This window comes from Cydia amplana, chromosome 23 (assembly GCF_948474715.1).
Source record: "Cydia amplana chromosome 23, ilCydAmpl1.1, whole genome shotgun sequence".
Classification (NCBI taxonomy): domain Eukaryota; kingdom Metazoa; phylum Arthropoda; class Insecta; order Lepidoptera; family Tortricidae; genus Cydia; species Cydia amplana.
The window spans coordinates 6,831,313-6,859,008 of NC_086091.1; the positions used below are offsets into that span (position 1 = coordinate 6,831,313).

At 38.5% G+C, this 27,696-nt stretch overlaps 2 protein-coding genes across 2 annotated transcripts in view; both read left to right on the forward strand.

The window, feature by feature from the left end:
* The window catches only part of LOC134658647 (neural cell adhesion molecule 2-like), a 193,310-nt gene extending 184,817 nt beyond the window's left edge, over positions 1 to 8,493 (forward strand). Inside the window, exons 9-17 of the mRNA XM_063514298.1 lie at positions 1,517 to 1,607; positions 2,421 to 2,547; positions 3,674 to 3,850; positions 3,973 to 4,071; positions 4,215 to 4,313; positions 4,457 to 4,555; positions 4,699 to 4,797; positions 5,768 to 5,933; positions 8,323 to 8,493. Of these exons, the coding sequence (XP_063370368.1) occupies positions 1,517 to 1,607; positions 2,421 to 2,547; positions 3,674 to 3,850; positions 3,973 to 4,071; positions 4,215 to 4,313; positions 4,457 to 4,555; positions 4,699 to 4,797; positions 5,768 to 5,933; positions 8,323 to 8,414 (1,049 nt within the window). The 3' untranslated portion in view covers positions 8,415 to 8,493. The remainder of the gene's footprint in view (positions 1 to 1,516; positions 1,608 to 2,420; positions 2,548 to 3,673; positions 3,851 to 3,972; positions 4,072 to 4,214; positions 4,314 to 4,456; positions 4,556 to 4,698; positions 4,798 to 5,767; positions 5,934 to 8,322) is intronic.
* Positions 8,494 to 17,590: 9,097 nt separating this feature from the next.
* LOC134658648 (proton-coupled amino acid transporter-like protein CG1139) lies at positions 17,591 to 27,074 on the forward strand. Its single transcript, XM_063514300.1, has 9 exons — positions 17,591 to 17,620; positions 18,798 to 18,883; positions 20,084 to 20,228; positions 21,087 to 21,217; positions 22,452 to 22,678; positions 23,444 to 23,644; positions 24,196 to 24,301; positions 25,246 to 25,462; positions 26,781 to 27,074. Exons 1-9 carry the CDS (start codon positions 17,591 to 17,593, stop codon positions 27,072 to 27,074), a joined length of 1,437 nt encoding a protein of 478 aa, XP_063370370.1.
* Positions 27,075 to 27,696: the final 622 nt, after the last annotated feature.

A 27,696-nucleotide genomic window follows, 5' to 3' on the forward strand; every position in this document is an offset into this window, starting at 1 on the left:
TAATATTTTATACTTGTCAAAGAATGATGTCAAGCGATGCAATATAACTTTTTCAAATATTTTTGAAAAATTTGGCAACAAAGCAATGGGTCTATAATTGTTTAATTCCTGTTTGGATCCTTTTTTATGCAAAGGTCTTATTAACGCCTTCTTTAAATCGTCCGGAAAGATACCGTTTTCTAAAGTTAAATTGATTATATGTGTCAAGGGTTCCGCTATGTATTCAATACTTGCTTTTATTACTTTCATATGTATTTGGTCATGACCAGTGGTATTCTTACTTTTTAATTCTTTAACAATTTTCACGATCTCTTCTTTTGTCGTTGGTCTCATAAAAATGCTAGTTAAAATTGGCCGAGACAGCGGTTTATATTGAATGTCATTTTGTGTACTAGAATTATTAAAATTTATAAAGAACTTATTTACTGTATTTGCAATGTCAAGAGTATTTTCCAGAACCATATCGTTTATCTTTATAGACTCTACTGTACTTTTTATTGTGTTTGTTTGTGAGGTATTTTGTTTTATTATTTGCCACGTAGCCTTACTTTTATTCGTACTTTGGGTAATATAGTTTATATTTGTGTTTCTTTTCGACTGCTTCGTTACCATTTTCATGATCCGGCAATATTTTTTGTACTCATTTTTGACTATTTCATTCCCTGATTTTTGGGTTTGCAAGTATAGTTGCCGTTTCCGTTTGCTAGCTACAACAATCCCTTTAGTCTTCCAGTTTGGCTTTTTTTTGTGAGTAACTGTTAGTAAAGATTATTCCTATCGGCTTTTGCTGAATGCGCGTCGATATATCTGGGGAGACCCTTATTCGTGGTACGCGTGCCGCGGCCGCTTCTGGAGGGCGGGCTACCGGCCTGAGAGCTATAACGCATTGTCGACTTGTCACCGGCGACTCAGTCGACGGCGACTGTGACTTTGTATAGTTTATATAGGCGTTTACGCACTTAGGCGCCGGTCGCACGAGCGACTAGGCGACTCGCTGCGTAGTGGCGTCGCACAAGCAACTGCTGGTCGCCGGCGACCAATAGGAACACGGGTTCAAATGGGAGCGTTCACACTGCGAGCAACTGTCGAGCATCCGTCTCTCTCAAATAGTTGTGAAGAACACAATACAATACAACATGTTTTAGTGATGCTTGCGCTTGGCCTGGTGGCCTGGCCCTGGTTGCCTATGTTTTGGTCGCCGAGAGACCAAATCGCCGACTACTAGTCGACAGTGCGGAACGGCTCTAAGGGTGTGGTATTTCGGTAGTTCCGTGGGAAAATAACTAAACGTATGATTCGTTTTAAGGTTATAATTATTATATGTAGGTATGTTAGTCTGTCTAATAGGTCTTTGTTGCCTGACAATAAATGATTTGCAAGTACAATCAAACATTTAAAGTTTTATGTCGAAATAAAATATGTATCATTTAATAAAATAATTTTAATTGTTCCCCAGTTCTATGTATAAGTAAATGAATAAGTAGTTAAAATATAATTGAAACTTTATTTATTCCAGGGAAACCTAAGGTGCACGTGCACCGCGCCATTATCAACTCAGCCATCGGTGTCGAGGCGCTCATGAGGTGCAACGTCCACGAACAAGAACCGTGAGTGTTTCTATTGCTACTTATTTTGCAACAGTGTGTATTCACAAGTTGTTGTCATATAATAATTAAAACTTTCGCGTTTTGAACACATATTCACTCACATTCATAGACAGGTCTATCGCGAAATTTATTTTATTACCTTTATTTACCGACGTTTCGACACAGGTTTCACTGGTCGTGGTCGCGGCTAACGTCGTCGCGATAGACGGTAAACTTCGCGATAGACCCGTCTATAAAAATGTGAGTTAATAAGTTGTTGTCAGCCCACCATGATATGGTAGCCAAAAACTACATAAATATATAAGCAAAGTACGTGAACTCGACGTAGCGTAGATATCATATAAGCGCCTATAAAAATATTAGAGCAAGAGGCATTTAAAAGATCAGTCCTAATTATTCTCTAAGTGTAGGGCCTGAGTGGACGCTCGAGTTGGGCGTGCAGCGGGGCGGGGCGTGCGGCGTGCATGTTAAACAAATGCGCACGTATAGGAGCGGCCTTAGTGCACGCTGCTCACATCACGCGTGAGCCCACAGCCACGCTGCACGCCCCGCCGAACGCTCCGCTCCGAGCGTCCACTCAGGCCTTACACTAAGACAGGCATCGGGATTGGAAGTTCCATCTTGTTCGTACCAATTAACTTTCTCGTGACATAGTGATGACACCTGCATGTTTACATTTGCGAAGATATCTAAAAATAAAACTTTAAATTTCTTCGCAAATGTTTCTCCTCCTTTCCGTGAAAAAATATTTATTATAAAACTGGCGTTTAACTCTTTATATCTTTACACATAGAGTTCTTTTTCGGTTGGCAGGGTCTCAATCAGGTGGTTCAAGGGTGAGAAGGAGATCCACTGGTCGCGGTACACCACGCGAGGCACCGAGTCCAACTTAACTGTTACACCGCAGTCCGACGCTGACTTTGGCACCTACACTTGCAAGGTAAGTTTTTTTATACCACATCAGTGGCAAACAAGCATACGGGCCGCCTGATGGATAGCAGTCACCGTAGCCTATGGACGCCTGCAATTCCAGAGGTGTTACATGCGCGTTGCCGACCTTTTAAAAACATGTACACTCCTTTTTTGAAGAACCCCATACTGTAGAGTGTAGACCCTCGGGAAAACCTCGGAAGGGAGCTCGGAAGTAACTGTTTAGTCGTAAAAAGAGCTATTTTCGCATTTTTTGTACTTATTTTCCTAGAAATTACTTTTCGAGGTTAGCTGCAAAGTTTAAGATGTGCTTCAAATCTAATTTCTTTTGAAGATGGCGCGCTGTAGGTATGGATCGTACATTATGTGGTAGGTAACTCTGGTGAAACTCAGAGTTATCTTCCACATAATTTACTTAGAGTCTGTGCGGAAAGAGAATAGTCGTGGAATGTATGTACTCTTCTCTTTCCGAACAGATTCTACCTGAGGTGACTTGACAATCGAATGCCCATGACATGACAATATTACGCTGTATTGTCATGTTATGGGCATGTCCACTTAAGCCTGTCATAATCAGAATCACGATTTCTTAAACTTTGCAACCTTTGGTAGCATTAACAACTTTTTGCTAAGAATCTTAAACGCACCTTAATATCCTCGTAATGATAAAAATAGTGCCTATGTAAATTTTTGGTATTAGCCTGCCGAGTGGATCTTAGGCTCCCCAAGTTATAGCCCGACAAGAAATGGTAGAAATTAAAAAGTGGTAATATAGTAGTGTCGTTCTTTTTCTTAGATTGATTTGAAAGGGACGACACTTTCTAAAAATGTTTGTCTGACTGTATAATAATTATTTCCTAGCATTTTAGTATGTATAACATGAACATTTGTAATTTTTTGGTTATATTGACTTACTAAATTATGTTTGCATATGCCAATCTCATTACCCGTGTAAAGAATGTAAAAAATGTATATAGTTCGATAATAAGAAGTTATTTCGTACGCCAAAAGGCACATCATGGCTGTTCCTTAGAATATTAAGTTATCACCTATTTAACGAATAACGAATTGATTGATTGTAACAATCAAGACCCTGTATCAACCGTCTACTAATGAGAAGTCTTATTCTTTTCCAGGCCGAGTGTGACTTTGGCACCCACCACCGTTCCATCGAGCTAGTCGAGACCCCTGTGGTGGAGAGCCTAGAGTCCGATGGCAGCAAACTCTCGTGGTCGGTGCACTCGCACCTGCCCCTCACCAACATCGAGATACAGCTCATTGATACTGTCAACGTAAGCAACTCTCTCTGTATAGTTTGAGAGGCTAGAGTCCGACGGCAGCAAACTCTCGTGGTCGGTGCACTCGCACCTGCCCCTCACCAACATCGAGATACAGCTCATTGATACTGTCAACGTAAGCAACTCTCTCTGTATAGTTTGAGAGGCTAGAGTCCGACGGCAGCAAACTCTCGTGGTCGGTGCACTCGCACCTGCCCCTCACCAACATCGAGATACAGCTCATTGATACTGTCAACGTAAGCAACTCTCTCTGTATAGTTTGAGAGGCTAGAGTCCGACGGCAGCAAACTCTCGTGGTCGGTGCACTCGCACCTGCCCCTCACCAACATCGAGATACAGCTCATTGATACTGTCAACGTAAGCAACTCTCTCTGTATAGTTTGAGAGGCTAGAGTCCGACGGCAGCAAACTCTCGTGGTCGGTGCACTCGCACCTGCCCCTCACCAACATCGAGATACAGCTCATTGATACTTTCAACGTAAGCAACTCTCTCTGTATAGTTTGAGAGGCTAGAGTCCGACGGCAGCAAACTCTCGTGGTCGGTGCACTCGCACCTGCCCCTCACCAACATCGAGATACAGCTCATTGATACTGTCAACGTAAGCAACTCTCTCTGTATAGTTTGAGAGGCTAGAGTCCGACGGCAGCAAACTCTCGTGGTCGGTGCACTCGCACCTGCCCCTCACCAACATCGAGATACAGCTCATTGATACTGTCAACGTAAGCAACTCTCTCTGTATAGTTTGAGAGGCTAGAGTCCGACGGCAGCAAACTCTCGTGGTCGGTGCACTCGCACCTGCCCCTCACCAACATCGAGATACAGCTCATTGATACTGTCAACGTAAGCAACTCTCTCTGTATAGTTTGAGAGGCTAGAGTCCGACGGCAGCAAACTCTCGTGGTCGGTGCACTCGCACCTGCCCCTCGCCAACATCGAGATACAGCTCATTGATACTGTCAACGTAAGCAACTCTCTCTGTATAGTTTGAGAGGCTAGAGTCCGACGGTAGCAAACTCTCGTGGTCGGTGCACTCGCACCTGCCCCTCACCAACATCGAGATACAGCTCATTGAGACTGTCAACGTAAGCAACTCTTTCTCTGTATAGTTTGAGAGGCTAGAGTCCGACGGCAGCAAACTCTCGTGGTCGGTGCACTGCCCCTCACCAACATCGAGATACAGCTCATTGAGACTGTCAACGTAAGCAACTCTTTCTCTAATCGAATTTAAACGGTTATGAGACATACTAACATTGAATAATTTTACGGTTTAGACTGCTCGCACTGTTAAGGGGCCCACTGATTAACAGTCCGCCGGACGGTATCGGCCTGTCAGTTAGAACAAAAATTTTACAGTTCCGAACAACTCACAGGCCGATACCGTCCGGCGGACTGTTAATCAGTGGGCCCCTTTAGTGCTTGAGAAAGGAGACCTAGGCTCTCCGAAACATGTCGCGTGAGTGACAAGTCTAAACCGTAAAATTATTCAAACTCTTTCTCTGTATAGTTTGAGAGAGCGGGCAGCGGAGCGTTAGGTGGGGCGTGCAGCGTTGCGTGGATTGCCTATTCTAGGGCTCATTTAGACGACGCGCGAACTCGTATACGATTTTAGTTACATTGCGGACCATTGAGGTTCCAGCAATTCAGTCGACCGATCAAATGACGCAATGTAATGAAACTCGCAGGCTGAATTGATGTAACCTCAATGGTCCGCAATGTAACTAAAATCGTATACGAGTTCGCGTGACGTCTAAATGAGCATTAAATCAGCCCTAAGGCTGCGGTCTGCTTGACCACACAACGCCTTAGACTGTTTGACCAGTTATGACCAGTAAACCAGGTGCAAAACCTGTGTTATATGCATTGAGTTTAGTTAAAACGAATAGGGATTTTTTTTATAAATTTTTCAATAACCAAACTTGTCATAATTTCAGGGCACCTTAAGGAAGTTCGACGTACCGGTGCCAGACCACAAGACACACGAGTACGACTTTACATACGTGGTGAATTCAGTGGAGCCTGGACACTATGATGCAGTAGTTAAGGTCGAAAACTCAAAGGGCATGGGCGAGAACAGCCAAGCTGTTGAACTTAAAGAAGGTAATATTTTATCCGAATTATAGGTTCGTGTAAGGCCTGAGTGGACGCTCGAGTTGGGCGTGCAGCGGCGCGGGGCGTGCGGCGTGCATGTCAAACAAATGCAAGCGTATAGGAGCGGCCTTAGTGCACGCTGCTCAAATTACTTGGGAGCTCGACGCCACGCTGCACGCCCCGCCGAACGCTCCGCTTCGAGCGTCTACTCAGGCCTTACACTTATAGTCTGATAAGCTAACTTTGTCAGAAAAAGGCAAGAGATTCAAAATTAGCATGAGCTGACAAGATTTTATTTGGCTTTTCAGTGATACTTATTTATTTTACTGGCAAAGGAGACTTTGACAATAGACCTTGAAAATGTATATTACTACCTAAAGTAAGCAAGAAAAATAGATTTCGTCACAAAAATGCCGAAAAAGACTGTAAAAGATGCAAAAAAATTAGTGAGACAATTTTGAATACAATAAAACATCAATAAAAGGACAAAGCATCTCAATAAAAGTCCGCTGGACGATATCGGCCTGTCAGTTGTTCAGAGCTGTCAACTTTTTGTTCTAACTGACAGGCCGATATCGTTCGGCGGACTGTTAATCAGTGGGGCCCTTTACAACAATGTTTTGAAATTTTGTTGACATGTCTGGTGGCATAAATGTAACACTGTTGTTATTAATCGATTTTTACAATAAATATTTTGTATTTTTGTTTCTATTTCACCAAATTTGCCACCTTTTCTACTTCTGACAAAGTTGGATTGCAAGACTATTTTTTTTAATTTTGTTTTGTTTTGTTTTGTGTTTTGATATTTTTTACTCATAGTTTTGTTTTAAATAATCACAACTTTTTAATAGTATTTTATGCAACCGTTGTTTAAGAGGGGTCAAAAAAGGCGAGTGGTGTGAGTAACAATTTGAGGCGAAGCCGAAAATTGTTAATAAAGACGACACGAGTATTTTTTGACTCAGTTAAACAACGTTGCATACAATACTTTTTCTACGACCGAGAACTTACTTTGAAAAAAAATTGTAAATTTAACAAATATTTTTCATTCAACATAAATAATACTTTAAACAAGTGGAATCATATAGGACATATATGTAGGTAAACAAACCAAAAGTACACAGCTAAGATACGCGACCCGGCCACCGCGCCGGGCGCCCCACGGCCGGTTGGCCAGCGACACCTTGTAACTCATGAGGCCCTGGTACTTGCTCTTAGTTAAATTACAATTTTGGACAGTTTTTTCTCGATTTTGGCCACAGTAGCCTATGGAGACTAACAAGCAGCGCTAAGCGGTGTTCGTAGTCTATGGATCTTGCTATATTACGGGTGTCACATGCGCATTTCGACTTCTGAAGCAATTTTATTGTTTCTACTAGTTAGTACTCATCTGTCAGAGATGACAATTAAAATTAGGTTGGCAACAATGTATTTCATACAATATTTTTTAAGTGGTGATTACACGAAGTATCGTAAAAGTACCAAAAAGATACTGCGTGTATGCACAAATACTTTTTTGGGAAATACTTAGACTAAAGACTTGTCTTAACAACTATAACATAGGGGTTTAAAGGTGTGTGTACGACCTTTTAAATGACAAATAAAAGTACGGGAGTAGAAAAAAATTATAAATAGTTATGATATTATTCATCAGTTTCATCACCATTAAAGCATGTCTTTGTTTTTATTTTTTGTTTTTAATTTATTTTATTTTCTTTAATTTTAGTTGAACAAGATCCTGAACGTATTCAGGAAGCGAGAAGTGAGTATCTTTTACTTTATTTATTTAACTTGTTTTGTGAAAATAACCAATAGCACCCTAATCCAATCTATCTTATACCTTTAACACATTCATTGCCACCCAGCCAAATAAGACATCCGCGCCAGGCCACAAAAAATTCGTCATATAAAGCTGTAGTACCACGATCCCGACTATCGGGTCGTCCGGCCTGGGAACGAAATCATAAAATACCCGATAGTCGGGTTTTCGGCACTGAATGTGTTAAACGAGCAATTTTGTTTCGGTAATCTCTTTTATCATCATTTCAACGATACTTTTTACAAGCTTTTATTTAGTTTCACCTGTCCCGTTGTCTGTAATCAAATCTTGCAAGTTAAATTTGATCCACTTCCCGGTTTCCGATGAAGCTGAAAATTTGCATACTTACACATGTAAGTCGGGTGACAATGCAATATTATGGTCCCATCGAGCTGATCTGATAATGGAGACAGGAGGTGCCCATAGGAACTCTGTGATGAAACAACGCAACCTAATTGTGTTTGGGGTTTTTTAAAATGTCTCGATGAGTATTAGTCGCCTGTGGAAAGAAAAGTACAGTCAGCGATAAAAGCTTGTACCAAAAATGAAATTTTTGTCAAAAACTTATTATAATTTCAGTGGGCCCCTCGCCCGGCGCGGCGCACGCGCACCATCCGACGACGGCGCTCATCTCCACCGTCCTGATGTACCTGCTCGTACGGATGCTGTAAACGTGTTAGCCCCTTTAGTATTCGTGGTTCGTGGTAAACACATTCGCACCTTCGTTCAAGCTGGGTTAGTTTTCTAGAAACGCACTTTCATTATACCAACTGGACGATAAGGCAAAAGCCCTAAGGCGCACCACAGCGACTGGTCGCAAAAAAGTTACAGAGATCGTGAAAAAGGGCGTAATACGAACATGGAAAAGCGAAATTTTGCTAGCTGCCTCTGTATCACTCGAATATGCAAGAGAGATAGAGTCAGATTTAATAAAGATAACGAAGTCTCGACATCGTTGGTTCGTATAAAGTGTCATTCATTAGAACTTGCTAACTATGTAAACAAACCGCAATACTAAAATTGACACTGAATGTCAATTTACTAGTAACTTTTGTTTACATCGTTAGCAAGTTCTATTGAATGACACTTTAGTTAGGGCTAGGTTGTTTTTATACATCGTCAAACTCATATTTAGAAATGATGAAAGTGCTAAACATAAGTCATTTTATTAACTACTGTAACTGATTACCGCGCAGTTTACTGTACTGTACTTTAGGACAAGTTTTTTTTTCAATGCAACATAATGAATGTTTTGAACTTTTTTTTCGTATTTTCCATGATTTGCCTAGGGGAAACTAGCCTTTAAAGCTTGTAAGAATGAAAAATTTAAATGGTGTCAGAAATAGGATTGTTTACCCTACAGCTAAAATTGTAGCGCTCTGTACTATCTATTTATATTTTTACTGTTCGTAGAATGTACAAAAATATTTTTTGTATATATTTTTGTGCGCGCATTTTTTTATTCTAACTGTCCCACTTTTGTAATCGAGCTTTTAGTACCTATCTTTTTGCATTTTCGTATTTAATTTTCTGTACACATTTTGTACAAAAATGTATAAACCTTTTTTGTGTTTCAACTACCTATTTCAATGTGGGTGTATTGTTGTTAAAGACAATTTTCGCTAAAATCATCGCGTTTTATAAAAACAAAGCCACTAAAAACTATTTCTTATTTCCAATATTACACCTATGTTGACATAAGTAGAAGAAACACCCATAAGTATACTTATTTACCAAGGTACTTTAAAGTATAAGATTAATTCATATTTCTTTGTAAAAAAATTGATAGCAGAGATACTTAAAAATTAGCAGCTTACATTTAAGTTAATCAAATAAATAAGAAAGAAGCGAGTTTCAAACATGTAAGTACAATATTGTACAACCAATGTAAATATTATTTTTAATATACGTTCAGTAAAATGTCATTCAATAAAACTTGCTAACTATGTAAACAAACCGCCATACTAAAATTGACACTGAATGTCAAATTACTAGTAACTTTTGTTTACATATAGTGCGTCAAGCAAATCTTGTCAGTAGGAATGTACTGCAAATTAAAGTAGGGTAACACCATGTAACACTCAAAGAGCAGAATTGCGCTAAGAAAAGCAGCAATGTACATCGAACCAAAACCTGTTTATTTTTCCGCCCTTCATACGTCAGTTCGAGTGAATTATCATAACCTCAAATTTTAGTAATGTTTACCGTCAACGAGCATGATTGTACATTGTAGGCACCTTAGCTTTGCTTGAGGTCATGCATAATCTTGGTATTTAATGGTGACAGCAGAAATTTCTCTTGAAATAGAAACGATTCAGAATGTAAACAATAAGATGATGGCTGTCATTCTCGATCCACATTCCACAGATAACACACAGATGACACGCGATTTTGGAATTATTCGAACACAGTGTTGCTAACCCGCGATTTTTCAAATTTGCCGCCTTTTACTACTGGCAAGATTTGGTTGATCCAGTATAGTTAGCAAGTTCTATTGAATGACACTTATAGGTACACTATTTGTATTAATTTTAATTTTCGACTTCTCATTTACATTTACTCCTCTTTTATACTAATTATATTAATACAAAAATACAATTCAAATTTAAAGAAGTCGTCCTTCTCACAGTTAATTAAGCTTTTTAGTGTTTTAATGTTAGGTAATTATTACCAAAGTGTAATTAAGAATGACGTTTAGTTTATTATATTAGTTTATGTGCAGATCGTATGTACTTCATTCGGAAATATAATCTAATATGCTTATTGTGACATTTCCTTATTAAAAAAAAGATTTTTCATATGTAAAATACTAACCTTTCATATGCTGGAACGCGGATCCATGTTACTAGGTATTAACCTCTTGAATGCCGGAACGTGGATCCGCGCAGTAAGTATTGAATTCTAATTAATTATTAATTATAGTTCTATACCTACTAATCATACTATCGTGGATCCGTGTTCCGGCATTCGAAAGGTTAAGTTCTAATTGGTAATTAATTAGAATTTAATACTTACTGTGCGGATCCACGTTCGGATCGGCTCAGATCACGGATAGGAGAGGTTAAATATCTTTAAATGGTTGAAAATTACAGATACTTAAACAGATAACCATAGTGCAGTTGTTATTCACTAGCTTTACAGACCTGTTAATGTAAATGTTAAATAATAAAGTCATACCGTCGCTGCCATAATATTATACAAACAGTAATCGAATAATGTAAATTAATTATTAACTAAGATCTATATTACCAGTAAAATAACTATTATTATAATACAATGTGCCTGTAATTTATACAAATCAATAGTTCCAGTTAAGGTGCTTGGTAGTCCTTTTTATACAAAATAATCTTCCATTGTTTATGATAATAATAGTAAAATATTACCTACTAGTCTTATTATAATATTCAACAGTTCTTAATTACTTTGGATAAAATACTTATTATAGTTGAATAACATAACTATTGGTATATTCAATAGTGAATTAATTAAACAAACATTGTATTTATTAAGGATGTTTTCAGTGCTTTTAATAATTGGGTAAATTTATAAAATTGCATTTAAAAAGCGAAGACACTATAGAACGAGACGATAAAAATAAAACTCTATTAAACAATGAAAATTAAGACATTTGCTGAAATTTATCAATAAAGTAACCATATAATTATTTGCGCATTACGTAAAATAAGCGGCATATAAAATTTATCTCGCCTGAGCCAAAATTGATACAAAATTAAAATAAATGTGCCTTAACGCTACAAAAAAGACTTTCTACATAAATATGGCCAGTTTTATTAAAAACATAATGTAGGTAACACTTCTCGATCATTTCAATTGGTTTAAAATAAAATACCTTACGATGTCTACGGATATGTTGCACAAAACATATGAGGGGTCATCCATTAATTACCTACGTCACACGTTTAGGGGAAGGGATGGAGTCATGCACATGTGTGACGTCATGTTGTGACAAGGGGGAGGGGGGAGTCACAAACATTGTAACGTCACTTTAACTTCATCTGTAACCAAAAATGGTTGATATTTTTATTCGCTGTACGGAGGAAACAAACAATCTTGAAATTAGTGTAACGTAATTTATGGATTATGGAAACCTGTATATTGTGCGTACCTAATGCTATAATTTCACTTCATGGTTTGTATTTGCGTTATGTTAACCTAAAAGATATACTACAGCGACATTTCGGCAAATACGGTCTACGGTATAAGTGTAAGGCCTGAGTGGACGCTCGGAGCGGAGCGTTCGGCGGGGCGTGCAGCGTGGCGTCGGGCTCACAAGTGATTTCAGCAGCGTGCACTAAGGCCGCTCCTATACGTTTGCATTTGTTTGACATGCACGCCGCACGCCCCGCCCCGCTGCACGCCCAACTCGAGCGTCCACTCAGGCCTTACACTAAGAATCGTATTGTAAAATTATCTATCTGTATCAACAGATCTTCGTTGTTTCGGCTAAACTGTTGTTTCGTCAGCTATAGGTGCCTTCTTGTATTAGAGATCGTAAAAGGAGGTGATATTTTTTGTCTTATATGAATAAACGGTTAATAAATGTTTGTAAATATTAAAACTTATTTTATTCTATCCCATTTTAACCCTTAATTAACTGTAGCATTATAAATAAAATACATGTATTCATAGAACATTTTATTTACTTAAAGAAGCGAAGGATTCCACTGGATTCCACAATAGAACGTATTCCATAATATGTGACGTTATCTATGAAAAGGGACCTTATTGTCGATGGCGCTTACGCCTTGCTCCGATATAAATACAATGCCGCGCGACGCTGAGCGCCATCGACAATAAGGTCCCTTTTCATAGATAATGCCCCATATAAAATTGTAGCTGGGCTTTCGGTCTTTGTGGTACTACGCTTTTAAGCCTATATAAGACAGGCATATATTTCCCACCTGATTTTGAACTTTACTTCAAAGTGATAGGGTTAGATTTTGCATAATTTCTGACACCCCCTTACAAAGAGAGCCTCTGTCCTGTGGCTCTCACGGAAGCGCGTCACCATGAGACGCGGCGTGTTGCATATTCGGCTATGCGCAGATTTCGGCATTCCTAAGGGCCGCACTGATTCTAACTGACAGGCCGATATCGTCCGGCGGACTGTTAATCAGTGGGCCCCTTAATACGCGGACTTTTACGCTAAATGTAACGGTTAATATTTAATAACCGTTATAGTATTTTATGCAACCGTTGTTTAAGAGAGGTCAAAAAAGGCGAGTGGCGTGAGTTTTGAGACTTTTGAGGCGAAGCCGAAATAAAGATGCCACGAGTATTTTTTGACTCAGTTAAACAACGTTGCTTTGAAATAAAATTGTATTTAACAAATATTTTTCATTCAAGAAGTAGCAAAAATGGAGAGTACGGGCGGGATACTGCGTGTATGCACAAATACTTTTTTGCGGAATAGACTAAAGACTTGTCTTGGCAACTATAAGATAGGGGTTTAAAGGTGTGTAATGACAAATAAAAGTACGGGAGTAGAAAAAATACTAAATCATGACTAGTTTCACAAAACAAATTTATATTACACAATGGATATATTTATCTGTTTACCACTAATGTGCTTCAGATAGTAGACCACCACGGACTGCATTAGAACTACAATTAAGATAAGTGATAGTTTAATTTACCTAATAATTAACCCCCGGTGTCTAAATATGCCAGTCAAAAAACTACCTTAAGCTATTAATATTGAATTTCATTTTTATTGTCATTTCGGTCGCATATCCTATCCGTGAGACTTGAATGGTTATACACAATTTTATTGAATATTGCCCAATTTTTATTTAATGTTACATTATTTAAAAGGCGGCATTTTCATTCAAACTTGCAATGTCAACGATTAGATGACGATCGTATTATTATTAAAAAAGAATGTAAACAAAAACACGTGACTAGGTCGTTAACCGTTATATGTACAATTGTACAGTCAGCAGCAGAAGTTGCTAAGCGGGCGAGGTGTTCAAAATTACCATGACCACGTTCTTATTCTCTTAAAAATAAAGTCGCGTCAAGATAATTTTTAACACCTCGCCCGCTTAGCAACTTCTGCTGCTGACTGTACATGTATTTTACGTATAGTTCATTATCCTAACACCAAGTAACATGGAATTTTGTTAACATACCTACTTTTAACAAATGATATTACATTTATAATATAGATAATTGTTATACCTACTCATACATAAGGTACACAAAAATTATTCCATACGAATAAATCTAGTTATTATTGATTAATTTACGCATTCCATTAATCTTTGTCATTTAAAATAAAACACTCCCTTCGATCGTGTTTTAATTTATCACCACTCGGTGCGAACTTCTTACTTTCCGCACTTGTATCGTAAATAAATAGGCTTATTATTAACCGGGCAACTAAAATATTAAACAGGAACTTTCATTGGGCATATAATAATATAATTTGGCTGTGCATTAATATTTTAGCGCCAAAAAAAATATTTTAGCCTCAAATATATAGTCCGTCAACCAAATCTTGTCAGTAGCAATGTAAAGCAAACTAAAGTAGGGCAACACTCAAAGAGCAGTATTGCGCTAAGAAAAGCAGCAATGTACATCGAACCAACAGTTTTTTTTTTCCGCTGAGCGCGCCCTGCCTACGTCAGTTCAAATTGTCACTCGCGGTTTATTGAAAAAAATTGAAACATGGACGGACAATTTAAAAGCGATGTTAAAACAATGTTAATCAAAATGATTAACAAATTTGAAGATATCAAAAACAACTCCCTACCGTAGTGCTTATATTCTCTTTGTTCCCTATCTATGTCTTCTAAGTTTACTAAAATAAAATCATATCAAAATGCAGATAATTAGATAGTGCATATATTTGTTATTTACAATATAATATGCCACTTGTTAATGTAAATTAGTGTACTGTTCTGGATGAATATGACATACCTGTGTAATTTTTTTGATTGGTATATATTGTACAATATACATATTAAAAATAAAACAACTGATATATGGGTGTTTATTTAATTTAAAGGTAAATAAGATAAGGGTCACTTTTCGACTTGGTTGCGTTGTACACGTACATAAACCGCCATAGGTAAGTATTGTCTGAAAAGATACTACCTACTACGAACGCCTTATATTGGGCAAGATTTAATCCTGCAACAAACATGTATGGATTAGGTAGATATTGCGAAAGAACGGCGATATAATCAAGGCTCTTCTTAATACTGTTTAAAAGGTTTACCTTTGTAAATAGTCACAACTGATTGCTGAAAATATTAGAACACTTAGAAATATTAGAAAATATTATATGGACGGTTTCCAGGACACAATTTATGGTGGATAGATTTAGGCATACGTTTTAATTTTATTTATGCCTTTTAACCCTAAAACAAAAAAACTGAACATAATCTTAAAAGTTCGAAAGAGTTCTTCCAATACTTGTCATAACCTCAATTTTTAGTAATGTTTACCATCAACGAGCATGATTGTACATTGTAGGCCCCTTAGCTTTGCTTATTCTTATTTAATGTATTGGTATTTAATGGTGACTGCAGAAATATCTCTTGAAACAGAAACGATTCAGAATGAAAACCAAATGAAAACAAATAAGGTGACGGCTGTCATTCACGATCCACATTCCACAGATAAAACTCAGATGACACGCGTTTTGGAATTATTTGAACACAGTGTTGCTAACCCGCGATTTTTCAAATTTGCCGCCTTTTACTACTGACAAGATTTGGTTGACGGACTTTAAGCATCATATTATTAAAAAAACTGTGTAAAGTGATAGGTTGGCATCTAAAATAATAAATTGGCAGCTAATATTGTAAAGCGATCATAAAATGTAGTTGTCATCTAGTTATTCACACCTAAGCAATCAACTAATCATAACTGAGCATATCTTTTCAGCTAGGTAGTATTTTAACACGAAAGCAGTTAAATTTAATGAATATTGGTCACTTTTTACACAAAACACCTCAAATTAATTTACCAATACGCAATGGTCAGTATACTTATAGTCGAAATTTCTAATCATGAAACGCCTAATGGCCATAATACCATTAGATCTTTAAATTTTTAATTATTAATTTCAATAGTTACTTAAATGGTTTCCAATATATTAATTCAGTTGCCAAATAAATACTTGGTACCTGCCTAAAAATAATCGAAAGCTGTAACGGCATTAAAATACAACTCATACTGATATATTTTAAGGCTCCGTTTTTGTTGCCAAACTATTAATTTTAGTAGCCATTTCAATTTTTTTAAACTACCCAAATTCGATTAATTAGTTTAGTTTTAGATTAGTTTAGAATTAGTTAAATACAAATAAATATACCGGATCTTAAACAAGTTCAATAATTCGCATATTAGTATTTAAATGATTGACTCCATTAATGATTATGATGATAATTAACGTTAGGTAACCTTAAATCTTAATTTGTGAATTATTAGACTTAATTGTTATAACATATTTGTGGTCAATGGCAGACGGAAAAATATAGTTGGTCAAGCAAATCTTGTCAGTAGAAAAAGGCGGCAAATTTGCAAAATCGCGGGTTAGCAACACGTTTGAATTGTTCGAAAATCGCGTGTCATTTATATCCTATCTGTGGAACTGTTATGTTTACATTTCATCGTTGTTCGATGTACATTGCTGCTTTTTGTTCGTTTCCTAGAGATAGTATCATACTTTAATTTGCTTTTTGAAATTGAAATCTTTATTGTCATATCATTATTGTGAGTTACAATGATGTTAAAATTATGTTAGGGTAGAATCATCACAATCAACCGCGATGCCGCGTACGATGATACTAAAACATGCTAAAACTTAGCTTTACATTGCTACTGACATATCCAGTTTGAAAGACTATACTTATATCATCTTATATATATCTTTGTCAGAATTACAATGTGCAAAACAACCTACTTACATACAAAAATAATGAACAGATATAGTGGTCTCATAGTCCTTTGTTTTGCTTCTTCCTTCATTAGAAGGACTACTGCTACTGGATCCCAACTGCTGGTATTGAAGAGATGTCTTCCCTAAAGTTTGGATATTTCTTTATCTCAAAGAACAGGATCAGCTACATCTTGAAACGTGCTTCAATCGGATGTCATTCTGAATCCCTAACGTTTGTCCTAAAGTCACTTGCCCTAACTGGTTTGTCCTAATGGGCACATGCCCAAACGATCAATTGTCATAACGATTATTTTCCATAATGTGTTTCTGAAAAATGGTTAGGTTTTAGAACTTGCTGCCGCAAAAGTGGGTTAGGTTAGGGTTAGAACTGCGACCCTCGCAAAAAAGAAAATATATAACATTAGGATAAATAATCAATAATTAGGGAAACCAAAATTAGGGTTTTAGTGTTAGGACAACTGATCATTATGACAAACAATATTAGGGAAAGCAAAGATAGGAGAAAAGACTTTAGGGATTCAGATATAGATCCGCTTCAATCACGGTCAAGCACTGTCTGCCTGCCGCGTCTGTCTGTCTGTATGTTCGCGATAAACTCAAAAACTACTGAACGGATTTTCATGCGGTTTTCACCTATCGCTATCAATACAGTGATTCTTGAGGAAGGTTTAGGTGTATAATTTGTAAAGGTTTTGTGTAATTTGGTTGAACTACCCGTGCGAAGCCGGGGCGGGTCGCTAGTCTTTAAATATATGGTGGCGCTGTAAAAAGGTCAGATTCATAACATTTACCTCTTTCCGATCTTTCAAACTTCTTGAAATTAAGAAGAATATTTTGACAGACAGTTTATAGAAATATTGTGATAGCCACTTAATGTATTTTTTAAGTTCTTGATTTTATAACCAGTTTTATAACATGTCTCATGGAAGCTCTGGCGGATCAACGGTAAGAATAATTACTGTAAAACTCTATTAAAAAGACTTAAAGGACCACGCTAAAAACGCGTCTTAAGTGGAAATGCGTAGGTACCTATTAACCTCTTGTCTGCAATATGATTAGGATCCTAACCGAATCGTAAAGGCGGGAATCCACCAGTGTGCGGCACAAGTACAAAAATGCTTGTGCCGCACGCCGCACATTGCCAACCGCCCGTTTAATGACTCCTCTACACGATGGGCCAACGCCGGCCACTCCAAGGGACGCATTTATGCGTTAGAGGGAGCAAGTGATATTGCTATCTCATTCTACCGCATGGCTGCGTCCCATGGAGTGGCCGGCGTTGGCCCATCGTGTAGAGGAGCCATAATCCTTTTCCAAGCCGCATCAATCTCTAAGGTTTTCCCAAACAATCCAAATAATATATTCCATTAATCCAGCTTTGATGATTCACGTGAAGGCATGTCACATTTCCCGAAATTCAAATCTAATTTGAACCTTACATCGGATTGCTAGAGTTGAAATTGGCGCGTGTGTGGTCGATACATCGTACTATGTCTGGAAAAGGGTTAAACGGTAGACCTACATTGTACTAACATAATTATTAGGGATGTACCGACTAGTCGCCGACTAGTCGGGAAAGCCGACTATCCGGCCACATTTGTAGTCGGCGATTAGTCGGCGACTAGTCGGCAAAAAAGGCCGATTAGTCGGCCTATTATTAATTACAGAAAGCAGGACATGAATAAAATAAAAAGCCAATATTAATCAAATGTTACATGCCCATTCTACTCTAATACGTATTTAGGGTACAAAATGTGCTTGAGTTCATATTAAATTCAAGTATACCTAAGTAATTATGTAGGTGTATCGTCGCAGTAGCACGGAACATCTTTCAGTTGATATTGATATTGAAAGCGCGACGACGCAAGGAGCAAAAAAAAATGTTTTTCTAATGCATCCGAACTACTAAAGCTACTACAGTTGCCATATGAATGTAATCTTTATCGGGAAGTAACGATTATGAACTTGGCCGACTAGCCGACTAATCGGCCATCCGAGTGCCGATTAGTCGGCTAGTCGGCCAAAACCATAGTCGGTACATCACTAATAATTATACATTATATCTATTCATAATATTTTCCGGGTCGAATATTTCTGATTCTGATTCTGGTCCTTGTCCTAGCTTCCTCCACTCTCTATCAAAGCTACAGGGCAAGCTGCAAGAGATTATAACTTTGCTGCTGCACGAGGCCCTATCAAAACAACCAAGTAAGTACCATCAAGGACCCGTTTCTCAAAAGCTTGTAACTTGCAATACAAGTGGAAGTCCCTTTCTAACAAAAGCTGTCAAAAGTGACATCCTCTTGTATTACAAAGTTACAAGCTTTTGAGAAACGGGGTCCACGTCTTGAATTTTGTTACTAAATCTAGTTCAATAAATAGAAAATGATTTAAAAAAAATCAAGTATTGTCTATAAAAAGATTTCATTTTATATTAGTTAGTATTAATATTAATATTGGTCGAAAATTAACAAGTTTTCAGTTTTGTTTCCCTTATAATTATTAATTAGGTACTTACTTACATTTTGATGAAAAGTAAATCCCACCAAAAACATTTTCATGTAAAATGTTGCCAAGACGAAACCATAAGGCTCGCACTGACAAAAAGTTATCAGATCTCTTGTAGAGCCAAGCTTCTAACTCTACAGGCCCTACCTTCACAGACTCTACACCTTAGTCAAAATATGTGGCTTGGCCGTTTCATTATTACAAGAACTATTTTATAATAAAAAATAATGAATAGTGAATACATTTTTAACCTTACGCCCTTGTGGCATATTTTTCCATACCTCAAGACAGCTACTTAGTCGGGACGTTTGAGTACCATTTTACCTTTACTTACCTACGATTGTCAGACTAACTTCATTTCTAAGTTTTGTATTGCTTTAATGCAATATTATAGACATTTGATCCTCAAAACGAACTGGATCAACTAATATCATTATATTTTTGTCTTGTTTTCCAGTAGCTACAATATCATTACCCGCATGTTTAGTGTTCCGTTTGTTCACGGAGCACTTATGGGATCACTTCGGTCTTGCAAATCGGTTAAATGTGTTTTTCTCAGAGACCGTTTGACGTAGGTAGAATTAGCTAAAATTGGGAACAGTTCTGTTATAGCAATTACCACCACCACAGACAACACAGACTGAGCATAGTAGCGCTACCCCCTCTGCCACAAATATACGGTAGTTTTACTCCATTTTCGAGTCAAAGTGTCTTTGTGTGACGTCCGTGTCTTTGAACAGACCAATCACGGCACGGGACTCGCTCACCTCGTCCCCCGCACCCCAGTATTTCTGGCAGCATCGGTTTCATAAAATAATTGCTCTAAACTCCGTCTAAAGGATTCCTAGTAGGTATAAGACCATCACTAACATTTTTTTAAATTTTTGTCTTGTTTCCTAGTGTTATAGAATCTATCGGTCATCTAGTCAAGAGTTGTCTTGGAGGGGGTGTGGTGGGTATCCACGAGGCCTACAAAGGATGCGGGTTGATTTCTGCGCTCATCTTAAACGTATTTCTGGGCTTATTTGTTGGATATTGCATGCATGTAAGTATATAGCACTACATATCTTCTCTCTGTTTGTATGTTCGCGATAAACTCAAAAACTACTGAACTGATTTTCATGAAGTTTTCGCCTATCAACAGAGTTTAAAGAAGGTTTAGGTGTATAATTTGTTAAGGTTTACCCACCATGCGAAGCCGGGGCGGGTCGCTAGTAACTATTACATGTTTTTTTTATTAAAACCTTCGCACAAAGATGCCAATCACAATACATAATTTTGGAAAAGAGCTGATATTCTTCAAACTGCTGGATCGATTATTCTTATCACAGTAATAATTATGTGAGATAACTAAGAATCTTCAAACTTTTCCACCATTGGACAGAATCTCATCACAATCGGACAGCATAACAACAAGAGTCTGTGAACAGTCTGTCTGGTCGGTCTGGCTGTCCGTCGTGAACTGATCTTATTTTGTCGTGTCGTTGTCATGTCTAATTTTGAATTTAAATGTCCGTAGTTCCAAATATGTATGTCAGTCAGCCCGTCCGTCATTTGGCCTATGTCAGGTCGCCACGGAGGTTGGAAGCCACGACAGTCTGTTAGACATTGACGTATAATATCTAAGGACGGGCTAATGGGGCACTAAAAATGGTGCTAGTTCAGCGGTGTTACTCACGAATTCTAGCCAATCGTGCAGTCTAACGCGGCTAGTTGCGACCAATAGAGCGCGTAATGCGAACTCGTCAACCAATCGCGCGCGTGATGCGAACTCATCGACCAATCGCGTTGTAGCGATTTCACACCGCTGTCATGCCTCATTATTATTGCCCGTAAAGCCAGAGTCCCTAGATATCTATGTCAATGCTGTTAGAATGGAAGTTGATTCTATAAAATTTTCCAGATGTTAGTTCATAATGCACAAATCATGTATGGAAGACTACAAATCCCCAGCATGTCGTATCCGGACATCGCGGAAGCCACGCTCGCTACCGGCCCATTCATAAAGATGAGGAGATTTGCGAGACCCTTCAGGTATTCCCACACATCAAATATCGCGTTAATGCTTTACCGTTTGACCGCCAAAGATTTATTGACCCACGCGGCTACAGCTTTACATCAACGTTTATTTATTTATCGTATGGCATATGTATACATGTCACTGGATTACATATAAAAAGAAAATTTATAGCTGTTCTTAGGCGGTTAAGAGCGGACCATACCCGACGGGGTTCCTTGAATCCTGCTGAGGGAACAAACAGGGGTAGAACAGAGGAGTTGGCTTGGTCTCTGAGGGCTCCCCATTCTGCGGTCCATGCCTCCTCCAGGTGGTCAGGGAATTCCCCATCAGCAATGCAGGGGGGTTTCGGGATTTAAGACGTTTTCTTCCGAAGCCATCATGGTCTTGGTGGATTGGAAGGTCAGGACTACAGTGCGTTTTCGCTTTCGCGTTGGAGGCATTTTTCTTTTCGAAGGTGACATCAACGTGATGACGTGCCGCGCACGATAGCCATGGCGATCTTTGGAATCTGTTCACGACTATATATCCCTATCAACTTTTATGATTCTTTGTCAACACCATAAGTACATTTATCATGGAAACATGTCCAGTCCAGTCCAATCACAAGTACATATGTACTGAGCCTTTGCCGTCGTATTTTCTAGGAAACGTTCATATTTGTCATCACATGCTACTTCATTCAACCTCAGTAATTTTTATACTGAGACTGACTGAAACAGCATAACAGGCATAACGTATCCGTGAAAATACGTTGGTAAAGGATTATTCCGGAAATAATGACCAAGTTATGAGGGTTCAAAAAAACCGGCCAAGTGCGAGTCGGACTCGCGCACGGAGGGTTCCGCACCATCAACAAAAAATAGAGCAAAACAAGCAAAAAAACGGTCACCCATCCAAGTACTGACCCCGCCCGACGTTGCTTAACTTCGGTAAAAAATCACGTTTGTTGTATCGGAGCCCCACTTAAATCTTTATTTTATTCTGTTTTTAGTATTTGTTGTTATAGCGGCAACAGAAATACATCATCTGTGAAGATTTCAACTGTCTAGCTATCACGGTTCGTAAGATACAGCCTGGTGACAGACGGACGGACGTACGGACAGCGGAGTCTTAGTAATAGGGTCCCGTTTTTACCCTTTGGGTACGGAACCCTGAAAACGACGAAGCGCTTCGAGAAAAGGCAGGTAGTGCCCTTGCGCTTTGCTTTGCTCGTCTTGGATATGAAATTAACTAAATATGTTTTTTCAGATATGCAGTAGACGCAACAATAGGAATCGACTTATTCGGTTCCTGCTGCGTGTACAGTGTGATCATAGCGCGCTCGATCAAGCAACTCCTCGAAGACTCCAAAACGGTCGACCACATCAACATTCGAATCCTCATCGCGTGTCTTTTCATACCCTGCATACTTATATGCTGGATCACACACCTTAAGTACCTCGCACCGTTTTCTATAGTAGCTGATATCTTTATTGGTGAGTTTAAACACACTTAGGGCCACTTGCACCATCCCACTAACCCGTTAGGGTTAAACCTGGAGTTACCATGGTTACCAGTACAATTTGACACTGGGTTAACGGTTTAACCGGTTAAACCCGGGTTAGTGGGATGGTGCAAGTGGCGCTTAAGATACTAACTCCACCTTGAACCGTTTTCCAAAGTAGCTGATATCTTTATTTATTGGAGTGTTTTAAAGTGCACGAACCTATCTGCTGTCATACAATCAAACGACATGAAATATAGCACAATAGAATTAGGAAAAAACCTTAAAAACTCTAGAACAGTCCTGACATTTGGTATGTATGTTTATAAAAGGTCCTGTTTTCATGTCCAGACCGTCTGTCATTTGGGGGCCTCGAGGGATCTTCGCCATCATTGAAAATGTGCATTCTTTAAAAATTCGTCTTTTACTCTGAATCTACGCAAAAAATATGGACAGGGCGTGAACTGGACCACCGGAGCTACCTTTCCCCTTCCCTTTTTGGGGGGTAATTGGTAAGAACCAATGAGATTAGCTCTTGCTAATCTCGTTGGTAGGGCATTAGATCATCTTAGATCATGATCCAAGGAACAATCACGACACGCAGCATCGCCTGAGATAAAAGCGCATACTTCACACGTCCATACATTTCTGCACTAACTTCCTTATACACTAATACACGGAACTTATAAGTTCCGTGTACACTACCCACACTACACTCCACTCCGTGTATACTATTCCTTAACATTTCTATTGACAGTGCTCGTGGCCATTGCCACGGTATATTACGGCTCGACGGCGGCAACCAAGTCTCCCACACAATTCCCAGCGTTCAAGAGCTTCGAAGGTTTCCTCGAGTTTATTGGTGTGTGTGTGTTCAGTATGGAGGGCGTTGGAGTCTCCATGCCGATAGAAAACCATATGGCTAACCCACATAAGTTCCCGCTGGTGCTGTTTGGAGGTCTGTATTCTGCCTAAAATGCCTAATTTTCGTTAAATTTTAGTTGTATAATCCGTTACTCTTACAGTATCATTTTAGTATAAAATAGGTCACTACCTAATTCACTAATTAGTGAGATAGCTGAGCGATGTGACAAGCAAATATTTTAAACCTTTTTAAAGAAGTTAGGTACCTATTTGTCAGAGTAATTGAGTTATAGTGTGTCAAAGGTCTTCTTGATTTCAAACATAGACAGAGAGAATCATACTATCTTTGTCTAACACTAGTACTAGCACCCAAAAGAAAAGGATGAGTATAGGTAGTTTTTTTTGTTCCTATTTACTGACAAGATTTGGTTGACCCAGTATAAAACATTTTTTCGACACGATATCCCAATCTCTCGCAGCAAGTTTCGCGCGGCATGTCTTTTGTTCATAAACGAATGAATGAATGAATGTTTATTTGCATCAAACAAGCGTACATATAACAACAATATATATTCATTTCTAATAACAATGTATTACACCCCCTCTTAAAGTAGTAGTTTATTCAAAGCTCTTGTTTAATTTCAGGAATGGGTGTTGTAGTGGGTATTGTGATGATCATCGGTTTCTTCGGCTACTGGGGTTACGGAGAATCTTCCGTGGCTCCCATCACAAATAACTTCCCTTGGGCTATGTGAGTACATTTTATTAAATTACTAGCGACCCGGCCCGGCTATGCACGGGTAGTTCAACCAATTACACACATAAACCTTGCTTAAGAATTGGTTATTGATAGGTGAAAAGTTGTTTTTGAGTTTATCGCGAACATACAGACAGACAGACGCCGCGGGGGACTTTGTTTTATAAGGTGTAGTGATATTTTGTCGGATAATCTTAGATAAATAGGATAGCAAATAGCCCCAAAGTAAGCTCAATAAGGCGTGTGCTCAATACTTAACGATGATACAATGGATAATATAGATAAAAACTTAAATAGGATAGAAAACATCCATAACTCAGGAACAAATATTTGTGAAGACACAATGTATAAATACCTAAATGCTCTCCTTACCAGGTTTTTTCCTGTTACGATTGTGATTCTGAGTACAAATAACATCAAATTTCCCAAATTTGAAAAAAAGTGTAGTTTACAACTGTACAGTACTTACAATTTTAAATGAAATTGCCCATAGACCTATACCTCATTCAATTTAAAGAGCTAGCAAAGCGCCCTCTCTTTCGCACTTGAAGAAGAGTACTAAAACGCGTCCGCACCGTACGAAGACAGATGTGGACTGAAATTTGAGTGCCATGTAAACCCATCATATGCGCATGCAGCGCTCTTATCTCTGACCATTGACCAATGACGTGCATTCTGAGTTTTCCAGTACGAGCTCTTTAAGTTGAATGAGGTATACAAGACGACAAGTGAGAACCTTGCGCTCCATCCATCTATTAGTAAATCTATGTTTGTAATTATTGTCATTACTCATTATCATGTTCCTCGCGTTATCCCGGCATTTTGTCACAGCTCATGGGAGCCTGGGATCCGCTTGACAACTAATCCTAAGAATTGGCGTAGTCATTTTTTCAGTTTGGAATCTTATTATGTTGTCTAATTTTAATGCCATCCTGCAGATTCCCCATAATCCTCAAGGTCTTCATGGCCATCATGATATACGTGACCTTCGCCCTAAACTTCTGGGTGCCGTTCGACCTGGTCTGGTACTACCTGAAGAAGCGTCACCCGGAGAACAAGCTGTGGTTCTGGGAGAGGCTGTACAGGACCATCATGGTCATCGTCATCATACTCATCGCTATTGCCTTCCCAGACGTCTCGAGTTTTATGGGATTTGTGAGTTATGTTACATTTTGACTCTTTTTGTTTCCCCAATTTGGTAGGTACCTACCTGATTTAGCTAACCTATTGCAACTTCTCAAAACATATATTGTGACACATTGAGTTCCTCAAAACAAGGAATATTGAGAATTGTGAAGTTTTCAAGGCAAGTTTATTTTAATCCTCGTATTAAACAAACATTGCTACCGAGTGAAGCAAAATCGGTTTACTAACGAATGGGCCAAAAACGTTTCCCAAAGTATCACATCCCAAACTATGTTTCCCAAATTATCATTTCGCAAAAAAATGTTTGGCAAAACAACTTATCGCAATTTTTCAGTTAGCAATAGTCGTTTTTGGCAAGTTATTGTTTAGCAAATAATTACTTGGTCAAGTTTCATTTTACCAAGTATTATTTAGTCAAATGTATCATTAAGCATATAACTTACATGTCCCAAAATATTACATGGCATACAATTTACATACCAATAGAGGGCCTGCAGTATTTTTATTTTTGCTTTCATTTGAAATACTTTATCCCGACCTTGGACATGTTTTTAGTATTTTGTTTCTGTAAAGGTCACAGTTCTAACCTAACCCACTTTTCTGATAGCGGTTCGGTTTTGTGAGGATCGCAGTTCAAACCTAACCTAACCCACCCAAATTACGTAGACTTATCGTACCTACTTATATTAACACGACAAATTTAGGTATTAAATCAAATAGAGATGCCTATTTGTCAAATTTGCGAAGTGACAATTTGATCAAACGTCTTTTTGGAATAAAATATTAGCCAATAAAAAACTTTTGCTAAATAAGTTTTTGTCCTAATAACATTTGACAAAGTAAAATCATGCCAAATGATAATTTGACCAAATAAATTATATGCGAAGTGTAACTTTGCTAAAGGTTCCTTTGGGAAATGAAACTATTGCGATAAGTTTGTTGGGAAGTGAAATTTGGCGAAAGGTATTTGGCCCAAACGAAAGTACACCAGCAAAATCATTATCACCACACCGACGTCAGGAAAATATCATTGAATATTTATAATTCAAAATCATCACATGACTATCCTATCAGCCAACTTGTAAACAACTCAAAATAGGCATCAAATTACCTTGCATCTGAAGTAGATAAAGCGCAACTTTTCTGTAATTCAAAGAATAAAAAGGGTGAAAGACTTGTAAAAGAGCCACAAGGCCTAAATACTTCCAAAAAAAATTAATTTTGAATTTTTGAGAGCCTTTCCGAGCTGGTATGGTGAGAAATACTTTGGTCTAGTATAAACTTGAAAAAAAAAATCAAGTCAAATAACGACCATATCACTTTCCAGCTCGGCTGTTTCTGCCTCTCCCTCATGGGCTTCATATTCCCCGCCTTCATAGAGCTGTGTGTCGTCTGGGAGGACCCTGGGCTCGGCTTCATGAAGTGGCGCCTCATCAAGGCCTCCGCCATCATCATCTTCGGCATCCTGCTGTGCATCATGGGCACTATCACTAACGTCAAAGGTTTGATTACGGCTGCGATGAAGAGTGATACGAGGACGACGACTACGACGCAGGCATCGGTGAAGTTGCCTGATGTGCCTGCGCCTGCGCCTGAGCCTGCGCCTGCGCCTGAGACGTAATTACAGACGTGTCAAAGACAAGACATCCTCTAGACTGAGCATAGTAACGCTACCCCCTTTGCCACTATATACGGTAGTTTTACTCCATCTTCGACTCAAAAGTGTCAGAATCCCGTGCCGTGATTGGTCCGTGTCTTTGAACGGACCAATCACGGCACGGGATTCGCTCACCTCGTCCCCCCGCACCCCCGTATTTTTGGCAGCATCGGTTTCATGAAATAATTGCTCTAAACTCCGTCTAGAGGATTCCTAGTCTATGAGACGTGTTGCGGAAAGTTTCCAAATATTCGGAAAAGTTGTAAAAAAAAATCAAAAAAACTTGGCTTTAATGGGTCTCTAATGTTTCCCATAAAGTTTTAAGTCATAATGTATTGTTTGTCCGCATTTTCGTTAGTTATAATTTGGTTTTTCTCAGAAACGCGTAACTTTTCAGGATTGCCATAAAACAAACCTAACCTAACCTATCTATACTTCCATAGGATAATCTAGATAACCTTACGAATAGGCTGAAAAGTTAACGGTTTCAGAATTATGACTAATGATAATCTGACAATCATTACAATCAATCATTGACTTTCAATAATTATGTCAAACAAAGGGATCCGGACTTTCATATTGGCAA